Here is a 17,408-nt window from a genome sequence, read left to right as displayed (position 1 = left end):
GTCATTTCAAAACTAAAATGTTACCAGTTAAGAGGCCGTAGAGTCCGCAACTCTAAGACCATACACTTTTTACTTACCAAGGTTAGTCACTAAACCACATCCTTGGAATACCCCAAGGTTGGGATTTGGGAAACCGGGGTTTGAACAACACCCATAAACGATCCCAGCCAATCAACAGGGAGCTCTAGGAGCATTGAAGGAGGGGTGTAATTTGATAGGCTGTCAAATGTAGAACCTTTTGCAAAATCTAAACCAAATCGCAGACTGTACCTTTAATTCATCTGTAAAATAGAGTTGGCCTCAAAATAGAGCATAAAAATGAACAAATACAAAGTCCCACAAACACTATAACATGTCAGTCTAAAATTTTATTATTATTATTATTACTATAATTATCAAAAGACAGTATCAGAGACAAACACGTTTCTGTGCCAGCAGATTATTCAGAAACAATCTACACAAAGTATGCGGCGAGGGCAGCCATTTTGTCTTTGGGTTTTTTCGGGTTTCCTCTCCCACCCGGGCGACGACCCCTACCCCTTCCCCGCCCCCCTCTCCTTGCACCTCCGCCCCGGTGCATGGGGTGCCTCATGGTGGCATGCTTGAGCTCAACCAGATCCTGGAAGATGGCATCGCAGAACACGCAGCCCGTGTGCTGCGTCTCGCCGTCGGGCAGGGGGGTGCGCGTCTTATTGAAGTCCACGGCCACCAGCGAGGCCTCGCAAGCCTCGCAGCTGTCCGCAGCCACCTGCACTTTGTGGGCATGCTCGAAGAAATGCACCACCACGTTGCACTTGTTGCAGGCCATGCGCCACTTGGGGCCCGAGGTGGGATCGAACACCAGCACGCCATTCTCGCACTCCACGCACTGGCCAATGCCCAGCGAGTTCAGAGAGTGCTGGCAGGTGGGGTGGGTGCACTCGTTACAGCCCATACCTGCAAAAACAAACAGCAGCAGAATGATTACAGATGGCTGTTGTTCTTAAGGACCACCAGGTTGAATATTCTTCTTTTCTGTGGGGGGAAAAAAAGTCTTTTTCATAAAAATGATCTATTAAATGTGGTTACGGACAGAGGGACAGAAAAATAATAATGCAAGTTTCCAGGAACAGGGTTGGGTAATACTGACCAAAGTAAATAGTATGTCTGCGTGTGTGCATATGTATTAATTCATACAGAAACATATATACATATGCCTTGCTGACGCAGATCTGTACCTTTCTTCATATCCCTGAAGGGGGGGTTGCCGAAGCAATAAGGGCAGATGGGGTAGCTCTTCCCCCTCGAGCCGGAGGTCCAGAGCACCAGCTCAAAGTCATCCAACGGGCAGCGCAGCTCCTTGTACAGCTTGATGGCTCCGTTCTGGGGCAAGCTGTACGTGTCGTCGCATTGGGAGCAGTGCAACCGACTGGGCTTGGCCTGTAGGGGGAGACACAGCACAGGGCCAGTCAACAGAGATACCTGTGAAGGCCAGAATTAACTGCTTCACGAGGCTAGGATGAGCCGTGCTGCACTCTTAAAACGATATGCTGTGGTGGTGTTAAAAGAGGGTTTGCAACAGTTATGTGCAACATTGTTCTTCTACACAGAAAAGAGTGTCTATGTTCTCAAAACATTCAAAGTTTCTGGAAGTTCCTTAATGTGATCACAATTTGATTGTGCCAAAAATAGCTGTGCAAATGGGTGAATGAGACGGATTTGTGTGTTAAATTATTTAGGTTTTAAACAACCTTATAGCCTCTTGTTAGAGACAACATTATGTTGTTATCTTATAAAACAGTTCCTTGTGCATGTCAAACACACAAGATACATGTTAGCTGATATCATACTAAAACAATCTTATAACAAGAAATTGTGATTTATAATTTGCCAAAGAACATAATATTACCTACTTACTAACCAAGAGTGAGGTCATGCTGGGAATTATCAAACTGAGGCTTTAATGTATCGACATGGCATGACCAAACTGTCGAGGTTAGTAAGTTGTTTATTATTTGGCATTTTTTGCTCCTTTCATTTTGGAAATTAAAAGAAATGGTAAATGTAAATAGAAAACATGTTGTTTTGTTCAGCTCTCAAGACACAATGTGTTGCATAGCAAGGTGTTGCGTAGCAACTTCAGGTTACAATGACCAATAGAAAACGGACAACATGGCTCAGCTAAAATGGCTTTAATTTAAAGTGAAGTGATTCAAACTAGCCTGGATACCAGACCGAACCCCGCCCACAACATTTTTTGGTCAGGAAGTTCGGTCTGGCACTGCTCCGTTGGGGAGAAATTATGGTCAAGCCGAAGTGGATCTAGCCAATCAAATTGTCAGGGCGGGCTTTATACGATGATGGACAGATGACTTGAGTTGAATTAACGGTAGATTCGAAATCGTACCAAGATGGAGGCGTCACAGGAGCCTGTTAATGGGAAATATTTTATGTAAATTAAGCTATCTACACGACTTTTTTATGTCTACATTGACTCGGTTAGTTGTGTATGTGCAACACGAATGTTGCAGAGTATTGTAGGTCTTAACTGAAGCTCTCTAGACATTTATTGTTAGGTTATTGCTAACGCTCAGACCAAAAATCTATTGAAACACATAGTAGCTACCTAGCCTCGCTGCTAATAAGTTTAACGTGAACGCATATCTCACAGATATTGACAGTGCATTCATTTTGAAAGAGCAACATTTGTCGATCGAAAAGATGTTTTTTCCGTCCTTCCTACGGGATCCGGTAAAAGTTGAATGTATCAGATGGTTATACTACGCTGCTCTGATAGGTTCTAGGTATCCAATTGAGTGAAGGGGCATTTTCTTTCGTGGTTCGTTGAAACACGCCCCATAATCACAGCAATGGAGCAGTATCAGACTCATATTCTGACTAGAATTATGAGTATGACATCGTCAGGCTAGATTCAAACTATAGTTTCTAGTCTTCATCATCACTTTCAATAACAAATCTTCGCTTCTTCTGAATTTCTTCATAGCTGTTGATGTTTTCATTTTCATCTGGACAGTAAAACTCTGACTCAGGCTTTCGCTCATTTCAAAATTTTCGACAGAGGGCAATACAGATCCGTATTGATCGGTGAGGAGGGCAATACGCGGCATGACTACGCATAAGCCAATCAGAACGCTTGTACTGTTGATGCCATATAATAATACCCTCTTATTCTATATCCTCATATTAAATATTATCTATTAACTAATAATTTCCTTGTTTAATAAAATGAAAGTCTGGTGCAGAGGTGTATTCCACATGACCTTGGTGTTAAAACATGTCGCGACAATGACTCACATGGCTGCAGTGCAGGGGGATAGCCAGAAGCCTTTCCAGTCAATGAAAGAGACATTGACAGGGGGGAGAGAGAGAGAGAGAGAGAGAGAGAGAGAGAAAGCCATGCCTAAATGGTCATCTCATGATTAATTTATGACAAAGACTAATGCTTATGAGCATTTCAAGTGCACTGATGGGAACCTCTCTGGGTCCCTTATTTTGCTAAAAGCAGCCATGTGAAGGCCGCTGATGAGGGCTCGTCTCACGAAGGCAGGACCTACAAAGGCAGCAGATTGGGGGCAAATTTACATATGTCCGACGACCATGAGCGGCCACCTGACGTTGCGTCAGCACACAATTTAGCAATGCGCAGGGAATGGGAACGTGCGGAGGCAGATGCCGTGAGCATGGCACTGACCACAATTCACATGGCCACTGACACGTGCCTCCGTGAAGTCATTAAGTCACGGAGCCAATTACATCCAATCATCAGAACATTCAGATCAATCTTAGTCTTCGGGAAGTCGCTTAAACTCAGGTTCCTTGAGTTAAATTAAAGACTGAAAAAGGACACCTCCTACCTGACTATAAATGATCATATACATCAGTAAGTCAGAGGAGAGAGAATCTGTCTATGGTGACATAAAAGTGCAGATATAAACTAATTCTAACAAAATGCCTACTTACCGATGACATTGCTTCAGATGAATGACATTGCTTATTTAAAAGCCATTTCCTATGTTGATGTTTCATGTAGATGCTCATATGTGCTTTAGCTTATTGAAAAGCTTTTGCCTAGCAAGGGTTGAAATCTGACCTGGATGTATTTCATGAAACGATGGCACTTCCCACAGCGGGAGAGGGGCTTCCCAGTATCGGCGATGGGTGAGAAGGACACCTCCATTAATTCATCCATACCTGAATAAAAGAACAGTGAATGTCAACTTATATGGCAGCTCTTCACAATCTCCTAAAGGGATTTAAAAAATACGTATAGATGCACACCTGAAATTGAGTCCACAAAGTAGTGGAACTTCCTCTTGAAGATGTCTAAAGTGTGCTGGAGCACCTGCTGGAAATTGGCTTTGCCCAGAGCTATGAGGGTTAGCTGCTTCTCCACTGCACTACGAATGGTCGGCAAAACCAGCTCTGCATCTGTAAGTCACACACACATCATCACCATCAATCTCTCGAACACACACACACACACACACACACACACACACACACACACACACACACACACACACGAAAAGCACACCAGTAGTCAAAGGGGTTTGATCAGGTTTATACACTAAAACACAATAACTATTTCATGCAGACTGTGATCAAGGGATTTAGTGAGCTTAGACTTTGTTTGAATTAGATCAAAAGAGTATGGAGTCTTACCGAACCTACTACCTGATCGCCATTCTTACCAATTTTGTAGTAGCCATGGACAAGCACGATGCCCAGGTTAGTAGGCTTCAGCTTGCGTCCATTTTCCACTGTGACGTAGTTCCTCTGGCAGACGTTATTGATGTGGACTGGGATGCTGGCATCAGTGCCTTAAGAGCAAAGAGCACAAAATTAGCTGTCCACACACTTGGCAATCAAAGTGCTACTTTTACTACCAATACATGACAGCATCTCTGCAATTATTAGATACAATAAAACTAAATTTTAAGACCATTAAAAGCTCCCCATTAAACATCTCCCGCTAACAGAGTTTCCATCCAACTCATTCCAATATTTTAAGCACATTAATGAAAATGGTGTGCAGAATGCTAGTCTGTGCGCATCTCCATCTGCAATGCTATAAAAAAAAAAAATTCTCAAGAGAAGAGTTGTGAACAGCGCTTTCTTGAGGCTGTCGGCGCAACTTTAACAGAAACATGTAATAAAATGCAATTTGATGCTAGTAAACCTGTTTCCATTGACCGTAGTCACTTATTATCCCTTTTTTTTCTACTCTTATTAAGAAGATTTTATGCACATTTCCAGCGTTTCCACTTAGGCTTTCCTATTAGAATGTTCAAAATTCGCATTTGAAAGTTGGATGGAAACATGGCTACCGGGCCACAATGAATAGTTTTAGCAATGACTGGGCAGTGCTCCAAACTTTACACTGTGCTGGTGTGTAGTGCTTAGGACCACTCCAATATCACACCATCTGATAAATGACTGCATGTAAATATAAGCCCCCCTCACCGATGCCGTGTTTCTCCATGAGTGTGATGAGCTCTGCTTCAGTCAGGTAGTCTGGGGGACAGGTCTGCTTCTCCAGCAGCTTGATCTCGTCCATGGTGAAGGAGTCACCCCTCTCACACACAGGCAGAGCCTCCTCCAGAGGAATACCTTGCCAGGGCATGACCTCTGTGAAGCCTGTGAGGACATACACGCACAGATACACAAACAAACAAACACACACACACACACACAGTCATCTCATGCTAAACCTGACCGCAACAGATCAGCAATACATTGAAAAACATTTTTTAACTGCTTTCGTTGCCATTCAGCATTTGATCTGACAGGGTCAGTCAGACCTACCAGCTGATATGAGAGTTTTGCCACTACAGGAGAAGCCTTCGGTGCCGACGCTGAAAGTAATGGTTGTCTGGAGGTACTTGCAGTCTTGGCTGACTGTCGCAATGAAGTTCCGAGTGATATACTCATACAAACGCCAGCCATCGCTTCCTGTATTAACAAACAGACAAAGACACAGACACAGACAATATATTAATTCATATTTCAACTGTTAAATATACACAACATTAAGCAAATGGTTTATCAATGCAGAGTTACTACTTCACATTCTGTGTCCTACCAAGTTCATTCTCTGAGGCAGGCCTCATGGGTGTGATGGGGGGATGATCCCCTGCATCCGACCCCTTCCTGGGTCGGTTGATGCCCTCGGCAAGCAAGGCTTTAACCTAACACAGTAAACCAGACGCAAGGCTTTAACCTAACACAGTAAACCAGACACAAGGCTTTAACCTAACACAGTAAACCAGACATGGCTTCGATCATGTCACCTACCAAGCTTAAATCTAAATATGCCTGGAAATAATGAAGGATTCAAAAGACTGAAAAGAAACCTACGATTCATGAATAATCACAACACATGAGGAAGATTATGTCTTTTGGAGGAGTGAATGTCTATTCCTTCACCTTTAGACCTGAACGTTGCTACTGGAACTGGTTCACCTTAATCAATCAACAGTTCAACATTCACTATTTTTCTTTTTTTTAAAGTGAACTAAACTTCCAAGCTCTCAACTTAACTCGCTTCCACCAATCATACAGAAATACACCTGTCCATTTATTTCACATTCCTGCCGTGCTGTTGGTGCTCCAACAAGGACGTTTTAAAAGTAATCTTCAGCGGGAGGCCTTACGCAGTCTGCCCAGAAGGGGTTGTTGGCTTGCTGTCTCAGCGTGCCTTTCAGGTCAAAGTTCTCGGGGTAGTGTGTGGTCTCCGTGCGGGGGTAGCTGATGTAGCCCTGGATATACAGCCTCTCTGCCACTTGCATGGTGTGCTGGGGGCCCATTCCTTTCAGGATTTAAGGGGAAAAACAGAAGACTGATGGTCAATTCTTCCTTTGGGTGTCCCCTCTGTCTCTATTGTACCTCTCTTTCTCTTTTTTTCTGGTGCATGGGTGTCTATTGTAACCCCCCATACACACTATTCCATATCATATGCAGAATGGTCATATTCTCTACCCTACAATTCTGATAGCATTATTATGTATTTGATATTGTCCTATGCCATTTAAGAAATGAGCTACTATGATAAGGTTACTCACCCAGCGCTGAACTGGCCGTCCTCAGCATCTCCACGGTGTTCAGGGCCAGCGGCCGCTGTTTGGCTTTTTCCTTCTTGCTCACCGACTCCACCTGACAGAATTGGTCAAAATTTGGCAAAATTCTCATACAGTGACTCAATCCTTAATGTTTCACTGGAGGACTACAAGCACCAAACCAGGAGAGCTGTATTTTATTTGAAAACAAACAACCTACCTGTGCCTCCCTGGCTGTTTTGGCCATGTTGACAAACATTTGGCCGACATCTCTGTCAAATACTCGCACACGGTCCCAGTCCAGGGTCAGGGGGCTGTCCTTTCCCCTAAACACCTTCCCAGCAAGAGGAAACAAAAGACCACCCTAAAGAGACTGACATCTGGAGGTTTGCTTTATCAAGTTGGATGGAAACGTGGCTACTGGGCCACAGCAAATAGTTTAAGTGATGACAACGCGGCAGTACTCCAAACTTCACACTTGTGCTGTTGTTTAGTGCTTATGACAACTCTTGTATCACACCATCTGATAAATTACTATATGTAAATATCCCCCAACCCGCCCTACAGCAATAATGATCCCATAGGACTTAAGCAAAGAGTTAAAAGAAGATGTGGAATATCAGATCCATTGATCACTAGCCTAGCCGCAGCATCAAACAGGAAATGGTTATACCTTGGCCTGGATGACCCAGTAAGTCTCAGGCCTGAATGACTGGATTTTGTCATGCCTTTCCACACAGAAACCCAGAGTAGGGGTCTGACAGGGTCCAAAGGAGACGAGGGAGGCATCCAGGTTACCATATTTGCCTTGAAAGTACTTGGTCTGAAAACTGAAATGGGATCCAATAAATAATTTCAAAAGTATAACTGCTTGTCTAAATCCCATAGCAAAACTATAATCATTTTTTTAGATTTAAGTAGACCTGTGTGTTAAAAGTAACATTACATTAAAGAATACAGCTATTACACATCTATCTATAAATCCAGAAATCTCTGTGTGTCTGTCCGTCTAGGCCGTATCTCCCTGACGGTAGTTACGTTAGTTATGAGATTTCGCATGTAGCTTACGCATGTCATGAACCTGTGCATCCTTGATTTTGAAGATTTTTTAAATCATAGTTCGCAAGCTATTTGTATTTTACCGTTTCCCGTAGGCAATATGGGTTATCGTTTCCCGTAGCAAGTCCCATTGACCTAGCCTGGCCATTACCAGCCTGTGACTCCATTTCATTCCGTCTTTCAGTCTGGGCCAACCCAATGAATTTTGGTTTCCGAGATGGGCGGGTGCTTATCTTGAGGTTTAAAATCATTGGAGTTCCCTTAACCAATCAGCAACGTTTAGTAAGCATTCGGTAGATTAAACTCTTCCCAAAGCCAGTTGGGAGAAGAGCTACGACGTCCTTTCCAATCATAAAACTTACAAGAAAATACTCTTGTTCTCCTTTTAATTTTCTGATGTTCTCGAGAGTTGAGACAACTTTTCCGATAGCTTTTCGTGTCTTCTCCTCCAAGGCGAGTTTTGCGTCACAGCTCTGAACTGTTCGCTGATTGGTCCTGCAAAATTTTGAGTTCTGGAGACGATTGTCAATGGGGTTGGGCCAGACTGAGTATGAGCTTGAAATCAATTCAGGCGGAAATACGTAGGCTGGTGTCACCAGGCTACCATTGACCGATTGTGCACCAAAAATACGTCACAATCAAACAAGCTACGTCACGCTCAGAACCTATAAAATCGGATGATCAAACTCGATTGTCAGTTTTTGCAACAAGACAATTAAGTGGCTTATTATTTACACCTACTGGAACAAGAAAACACAGACTACATACGGCAGTGAAACAAGGTGAGTTTCCTATAGATCAAACATGGTCTGAATGGAAACCATATGGGACCATCATACCTTTCAGAGTAGAGAATGGTAAACTGTTATTGGTTACCAAGGGTCTTACATTAAAGTGTTCTCAGAGATTCTAGCCCCGGATCTCAAAAAAATTATATTTAAAAAGTGCCCCGTATTATTCTGATAATTCAATACAGACTTCGAAAATAATATGACATCGTTGATCAAAGTCCAACCGCACCCCGTCAACGGACATATGCTTCTATCTATAAATCCAGAAATCTCTGTGTGTCTGTCTGTCTGTGACAGGCGTATCTCCCTGACGGTAGTTACGTTAGTTATGAGATTTCGCATGTAGCTTACGCATGTCATGAACCTGTGCATCCTTGATTTTGAAGATTTCTGAATTCATAGTTTGCGAGATTTGTATTTTATCGTTTGCCGTACGGTGCAAACCCATGTCACCGTTATGAGCGACGTGATTTCTAAACCCAATGCATTTCAACGGGAGCCAATCCATTGTAACGTAGACCAGCGATTTGGGCGTAACACACACACTTCGACGTCTGGAGTAGGCCTGCTCATCTGTAAGTAAATTGAACCTGTTTACGTTAATTGCTGTTTTGAAAGTTGCATAGGGACGTATTCTTTGAAAGTTAGGGACCTATGTTTTATGCATCCATACATAATCTCAAACTTTATTTGTTGGTGTATCTCCAAAAAGGCTATACAACATTAAAACATTTCTTAATGAAAAGGAAACATGCATCACAATAATACTTCAGTGTAACCTGTACCTATGTGGAGTGCAAATATGTCTTGCTATTACACTACCCAACAGCTACACCGACTTCTGCTAACACTACAGAATGCATAATTCCTACGGGCACTGCACTAGTACATATAAATGAAATGGCCCCTTCATTGCTATGCAGAGGGATCAGTCGTGTACAGTTGCATCTTAATAAAGTGCTGGGCAAATCACATTGATTATATTTGTATTATATTGTAAATGTATGTATATTTTTATAATTTATATATATATATTTGTATGTATATATATATATATATATATATATCTCTACTGTATATATATATATATATATATATATATATATATATATATATAAATAATATATTCATTTATTTAATATCAAATGATATATTTCCAATCCAGCAAGGAGCTTCTGGTCATGTGTGTACCGTGTGAAGGCACAGCCGATGCGGAGGTCCAGCTCCTGGCGGGCGTCCACAGAGAGCGCCTCGTTGCGGTTGGGCTCTCCCAGATGGTTCATGGCGTTGCAGATGTCCGTATCAGTGATGGAGCTGAATTTTGCACGATACACTGTGCTTTCATTACCATACGACTTGTTCATGACTGGCTCAATAGCATCCAAAACCTTAAGCCACACACACACACACACACACAACACACACACACACACACACACACACACACACACACACACACACACACACACACACACACACACACACACACACACACACACACACACAATTACATTGAGTGCAAAAAGAGTGATTCTACAAAAATGTAATCATGAACATAATCAATTTATAGTGACATGGAAAGTCAAATTCTATTTAGGGGCTATAATGTAGTAGCTACGTCTATTTAAATATGCCATGGTGATACCTACATTTCATCCTCTACCCCTCCAGAGGTATGGCATCAGACATACATACCTCAAAGCAGATATTCTCGCCTTCTTTGTCACAATCCAACCATAGCACAACATAATCACATCCTTTGGCCTCAACCTGTTTGGGATGGAGGACAGCGTTTGAAACCTTGGTCAAAATCAGTGAATAAAATACAATTTAAAAAAGCAATGATGCCAGGGCTATTTCAGATGAAAAGTTCTGGTGCCACAGGACTACACCAACTTGCCTGTAAGAACTTCACCATGTTCAGTTTTGGATTGGCCTCCTTCTTCTCTGTTGGGGCTTTGCTGAAGAGCTCTCCTGGATCTACCATGTCCCAGTTGTTATACTTCCCTATTGGCAATAGACAATTAGAAAAGAAGCGATAAAGACAAATTGGAGGAACATTTTTTACTTTTTTCCAAAGGGATTTAACTCAATTCAACCCTTCAGTTCAACTAGTTAACGGAGAGGTACTGGCACACTGCCTTATCTCAGATTCTTGTAAGAAGTATGAATTATGGAGATCACCATGAGACAAATCCTATTTTCGTAAGAGTAAAGGAATGAAGGAAATCAGTCAGATTTTTTACAATTCGGGGCGGGGGTGAGAAACTTCCCTCGGAAGGCTCCTAAGGCCATCAGCAGTTTGAAAAAAGCTAATTTTAAAGCTCTTTAAACTCACTTTTGGACTTTACAATAACAGTTATTTTACTATCAACAGACTCAAAGAAGAAATGCATATCGATCTTTTCCAACCGGTTCAAGACACCAAAACCAAACCAAAAGGTAAGGGCCTCTTGGTCCCCTTTGACTGAAACAGACAAATGGACACCCCCCCGTACCTATGAAGTCGAGGCTCATGACATGGCCACACACAGATGTCATCTTGAATCGCACGGTCTGTCCCATGAAGCTTCCGGTGTAATCGTGGACTGAGCATGCTCCATTCAGGCCTTTTCGTGTGGAGCAGCTACCTAAAGAGGGGAATCAACCGGGTCAATGGTCAAGAAAGGGGTCAATTATGTTAATTTGGTCCACTAACCCATGCATTACTGGTTTTGGAAGCATGCAAAAATAAATTCACAAGGTTATCTTAGCTTACATATGTAATTACATTGTCGTCATGGTTACATGATTACATGCACCTGTGTAGGCTGACTCATAACAGCCCCCACTCCCCATTTCATTTTTACATCGAAAGAGTTTGGAGAACGCACCACTGTTTGTCAAGGCCAAATACTAAACACATTATGAATGACTGTGGGGGTCTGACGTAGGTGACCCTCCACTGCCCCCCCCCCCCCCTCCCCTCATTCATGTTTTGGCAGATAAAAGGGCCCGATTACGGCCATCGTTTCATCATCGTTTAAGCATCTCTCTCTCCCCTGCTCATCAGGCATCCTCCATCTGCCAGACTTCACAAGATGTCACAGCTTCAGGTGAGTTTGCCCTTTTTTGACTGAGGAGATGATTGACTGGGCAGTAGGCCTAGTAGTAGAATCGGAGTGGTCACAGGCCAGAGTATTTAGGTTTTCTGTAAGTTCTGTGGTACCTTCTTCTTCTGCAATGAAGTCCTTTTTTTTAGGCTTCGTTAGGGATATAAAAATGATCTATTAATGTTCAGTAATTCCATTCTGTGTGGTAGCAGTGAAGACCCTATGGGCAATCAAATTGGGTTAATGCTACCACTCCAGTTACATTTTTGAGGTGGGGCTGCTTTACATTAGGGAACAAATGGCCAATTGGTTTAGAAGGGACTGTGGAAATATCACAGAAACTCAAAAATAGGATCACCTAAATACTGAAAGGCTGTCACTCAATTTAATGCAGCAAACAGCTCTGCACATGTGATGGAGGAATGCACAGTGCAGTGTTGAAATCCAACTGAATTTGCATTAAATCATGTTGTTTTAACCAAAATCATGCTGCCAGATCTACAATTGCTAACGTTAGCCACTTGCCAGCTAGACAATTTTAAGTAATCGATATGCTAGGACCTAGCAGCTAGGTAATGACAAAGACGTTCAAACACAACAGAAAGTCATAGGTTTACGTTTCTGGCAGACAATGTTCACAACTAGCTGCATCCAGGGTCCAGCTGAGCTAGGCTTGCCTAGTCTTGTTTTTTAAACTACATTTAAGTTCTCGGTTATAAGCTAATTTTGCAAAAAAAAAATTGTTTTGTGTTACCTTCAACCCATAAAATGCATATTTTTATAAAAATGGTAATTTTATCAATAAAAACATAAGCATTAATGTGTTTCATCATAGTACAGCCATTTAGATTACAGCTCAAACAGCACATTTAACTTGGGCACTACCTCTTAAAGTGACTAACTGACATTCTTTCTCATATCCTTACAGCTACTTTTCAGTCTTGTCCTGCTCCTCCTGAGCCCCTGCTTCGGTAGTCCGTTTAGTGACCGCTGTGTTGAAAAGTCCTTCTGCACTACCAGCTTAGAAGAGTACCACACTCAACTTATAAACCTGCCAAACAGAATCAACGAACGCAGCGTTGCTGCATGGAATTATGTGTAAGTACCTGCAAAAGAGCTGACTATTGTCTCTTCCACCAACTCACAATTTTAGCAGTAACTTTCAGTAAACTATGAGAATCCTACTATAACGAATCAATACGAACAGTTAATAATAACGATAATTATAATAACATACTTCTTATTTCATTATTCTTATTAATAATAATAATAATAATAATCTTTTCCGACAGATGATTTATTATGTTATGTTTTCATGTTGTTTGTTTTGGCAGTGAGAAAATCGACCTCGACAGAGTGCCCCAAATCATCTATGAAGCAGAATGTCTCACCAGCCACTCCTGCAGAGGAGTGGACAGTGCTTCCAGTCTAGAGAGTATCCCAATCACTCTGAAAATGCCAGTGCTTCGCAGTAACCCACGGTGTTCGACTTACTCCCTAGAATTTGAGGCAGTCAATATAGCCTGCATATGTGCATACTCCAGGCACGGTTAAGACTGCGTTATGACTGCAGGCAGAACTGGCCCAAATCTGATTTCATATTCATATTCATATGTGACAGCACAAATCACATGCAATCTGAACTTTTCAATTCTGATTTGGGCCAAGTGTGTACACCTTATTATTGGTTTTGTTTGTATATGTGTGTGTGTGTGTATGAGTGAGTGAGTGAGTGAGTGAGTGAGTGAGTGAGTGAGTGAGTGAGTGAGTGAGTGAGTGAGTGAGTGAGTGAGTGAGTGAGTGAGTGAGTTCTTGTGACACCGGTCAGTGTGTTGTGTCATTCCCTATTTGACAGAGTAGGCTGTATGCTGCTACCTGCTGTGTTGTCTAGCCAGAGACCACTGTTAAATGCTTCTGAATTTGATTCTAGTGTCAGCTGTCATTACAATTGCTTGTAACAATAAATCGACTCTGTAGTAATTTATGAACTCTCTTTCTGTTCAATTGTTTTCCCCTCTGAGTTCCAGCTAGCTATCGCTAGTGGGGCTACCTGTATGTGCCATGGCTTGTACTGTCTCTGTTGCACAGCATGCAATATGTTTAGCTACTCCCCAGCCTCCTAACAAAAGTAGGCCTAAGTGACTGGCTGACTGGTCTGGAGGCGAGGATGAATGAGCTTCAATGTAGATCCAATTAGCTCGTTAGCATCAACTGGCAATCATTCTGTAGAAGCCTAGGCTTCTGCGGGGAGACGGCATCCACCCTTCCTAGGAGGCGGCTGTTCTTCTCTCTAGATGTCTAACACATTACTTAGCTGAGACAGGTTACAGACAATCCATTATTAGGCAAAATGACCTCCCTTTTTAATCTCTGCTTTCCCAAATAGAGTCTTTGCCAATACATAGAGTGTTAATACCAAGAACATTTAAGCGAACGACTCCAGGTCAAACTAATAGAGATTTCAGACAGGAACATTACCAAAATAAAACCTTATCAATACAAACTTAAAATAGGGTCTTATTCATACAAGGTATTTAAAGTTAAAGATGCACCACGTAATTAATTGATAGCAGACAACCACATTGATATACTTTGTCTAACTGAAAAATGACTATAACCAAATACACCCAAACTGGAAAACAACCCAACCTGCCTCTCGTGGCACTACACAGACACCCTGGACCCTTCACTACATAGACTTGACACCATGTTGGTATCAAAGGATGTGCCCTAGCCTAGTTGTACATGTTGTCAATGAATAAAAGTAGGTTGTGGAGTTCCCAAAGGTTCAGTGCTTGGACCCCTGCTCTTTTCTTTGTACATGCTACCCTACGGTGCTATAATAAGGAGTCATGGGACTAACTTCTATTGCTTTGCTGATGACACACAACTATACCTATCCATGAAACCAGATGAAATTATACAACTATCTAAGATAGAAACTTCCCTAAAAGAATAACAATTTCCTGATGAATGTGAGTTTATGATTGTAGATCCTAAACATTTGAGAATGACACTATCCAGCCATAAAATCACACCAGGGCTGTGTAATATGACTATATATCATGTGAGGATAGAAAAACTTCTATTATTTCATATTATAATCTCTTGTTTATTTCATTGTGTCGCTAATCACACCCTTCAAGACAATATTTTTAATCATATGGACGGCACTTTGCGTTCTTCCACATGGCACAGATGCAGGTAGGAACTTAGCATGAAGGCAACTCAAATAAATATGGAGGACAGTGAATTGGACAAAGAACCTTTACTGTCTAGAACAGGGAAATTCAAAACAGGAGAAAGACACCAACCATCCAAGACAATTGTCAAAGATCTTGGGGAACTATAGAACAGATCTCAAAGACATCATTTTTTCATATTCATTATTTCCAAAACCAGGAAAGTCCTATCCCTTCAGGATGCAGAAAGACTAATCCACGCATGTATTACACACATTTAGCAACAACTCACTGAAGAGCCGTCAACTGATACAGAACACTGCTGCTCGTTCACTTAACACAAACAAAAACAAACAAAAAATGAACAAATCTCACCTGTACTTGCTTCTCTACACTGGCTCCCTTTCAAAAGTAAAAACTGATTTCAAAGTGCTCCTTTTACATTTACTTTAAGTCATTAAGTAGACGGTTTTATTTAAGCGACGTACAAAGGAGAGAATAATCAAGCTACGAGCAATAGAGACCTAGTGTAACAATAAACAGTATTTTACATAAGAAATTAAAAAAAGTGCAGGAATGTAACTACTGTAAGTGTGAGTTAAGTACTACTGCCCAATGCCCAGCAAGACCACTTTGTTCCCAGAGTGCAAGTCTTCTTTTAATTCCAAGAATATCGTAAAGCACAATAAGGCAGAGCTTTTTGCTATCAAGTCCCCCTCCTGTGAAATCTTCCTCTCTCCATCTGAGAAGCGGACACCCTCTCCATCTTTAAATCCAGACCTAAATCATTCCACTTTAGTGAATCCTACAGTTTGGAATAATGCATCAAGATCAGATCTGGCAACCGTCTCAATATACTTCCCAAACACCATGCCAGAAAACATCTCCTTCTACTTCTTCTCTCTCTATATCATAGGCGACCCAGTATCCCAGTTTCCTCCCTTACCCTAACCTGGGTTCGTAAAGTGCAGTCTTTCCACCTGATCCACCTAATCTACCTGCAGAAAACAAATTGACCAAACTATTCATCAAAAGTGTACAGTAATTCAAATGACTGCCCTCATGTATATAGTGTTATGCTTTATTGCACTGCTTACCTTATAATAGTAACCTTATGACACTGTATACCCACTAAATTGTTCTACAACCTTATCCACCGGTTCCATTGACAGACCTATCATCAACAGTGGACTTGCGCTAGCTAGCTAGCTAGCTAACTATCACAGCTAATCCCACTTACCATTTACAATCATGTATGCCCTATTCCAATGAGAACCTGAGCTACACTTCACGTGTAGTTGCTGTTGGCTTTGGCATATGTAAGTACATATCTGATGGAAGAAACTAAAGTGATATAAAAGTGATGTCAAACTAGTAGGCTAGGTATGGTTGAGGCTATGAGAAGTGACTGAATGAATGGAGCAATTTAGCAGACACCTAACGTATCAAAATATTATTTATATGCGTGATGGCTCAGTAGGTACACTAGTTGATATAAAGCTACATACCTTTTGATAATATTTTCGCTATAGATTGCGCCAACGACGGCTTCTCTGCTACCATCAACACAGTCCTCATATTTTATACGCAGGGTTACAACTTCTTCTTCTTAGAGTTTTATGACAGATTTCGCGGCGGACGACGCATTGTCGCCACCTACAGTTAGAAAACGAGCTTTCTTAAAACGTATAGGAGTTTGTATGTTTATCTGGTGTACAGTAAATCCCTGACCTCTAAATGCAGATTATAAATATAATATTAATTTAGTGATTGCCTACACTGAATAAATAGCACATGGATCTTGATATTCTATTTTACATTCTGAGATCAGAGCCACGTAGAGAGCCTGTCTATGGCTCTGCCTGATAATAATTGAGATTTCCCTGTTCTGAACAGTCTGATAATCTGCTATTCATCTCAATTTTGTCCACAGTGAGTGATACAACACCCATTTGAAAATAATGTTTAGCAATGCTATCTTCCTCACCACTGTTTTACCCTTGTATGACCTGGTCCCTAAAGAAAGCAAACACCATGGTAATACAAGGGACAACTCTTTAAAAAAGTTCTGGTCCTGCTGATCTGATGCTGTTAATCCATGTCAAGGCTGCAGAAGAATCATCTTGGTTATGTAGATCTGTAAAACAACAATAGCCTTCATAAGGTAATGAGCCACTGCATCAGAGGCGGAGGCATTGGGGAATCCTTAACAGGTGTGATTAACCTCTG

At 41.6% G+C, this 17,408-nt stretch overlaps 1 protein-coding gene across 1 annotated transcript; it reads right to left on the bottom strand.

Moving 5' to 3' along the window:
• Window positions 1-454: 454 nt before the first annotated feature.
• Window positions 455-16,789, bottom strand: top3b (DNA topoisomerase III beta; the record flags this gene model as incomplete). Its single annotated transcript, XM_080852781.1, has 17 exons — window positions 16,688-16,789; window positions 11,404-11,535; window positions 10,806-10,912; window positions 10,601-10,675; window positions 10,097-10,293; window positions 7,729-7,885; window positions 7,276-7,389; window positions 7,062-7,152; window positions 6,654-6,808; window positions 6,083-6,188; window positions 5,806-5,952; window positions 5,464-5,637; window positions 4,692-4,820; window positions 4,279-4,428; window positions 4,091-4,191; window positions 1,218-1,419; window positions 455-936 (listed from the first exon to the last, which is right to left on the bottom strand). Exons 1-17 carry the CDS (start codon window positions 16,755-16,757, stop codon window positions 455-457), a joined length of 2,589 nt encoding a protein of 862 aa, XP_080708907.1. The 5' UTR covers window positions 16,758-16,789.
• Window positions 16,790-17,408: the final 619 nt, after the last annotated feature.

The sequence above is a fragment of the Sprattus sprattus genome (genome assembly GCF_963457725.1).
Source record: "Sprattus sprattus genome assembly, chromosome: 15".
Taxonomy (NCBI): Eukaryota; Metazoa; Chordata; class Actinopteri; order Clupeiformes; family Clupeidae; genus Sprattus; species Sprattus sprattus.
The sequence above is the reverse complement of the archived record's forward strand: the minus strand, read 5'-3'. Positions and strand labels throughout refer to the sequence as shown.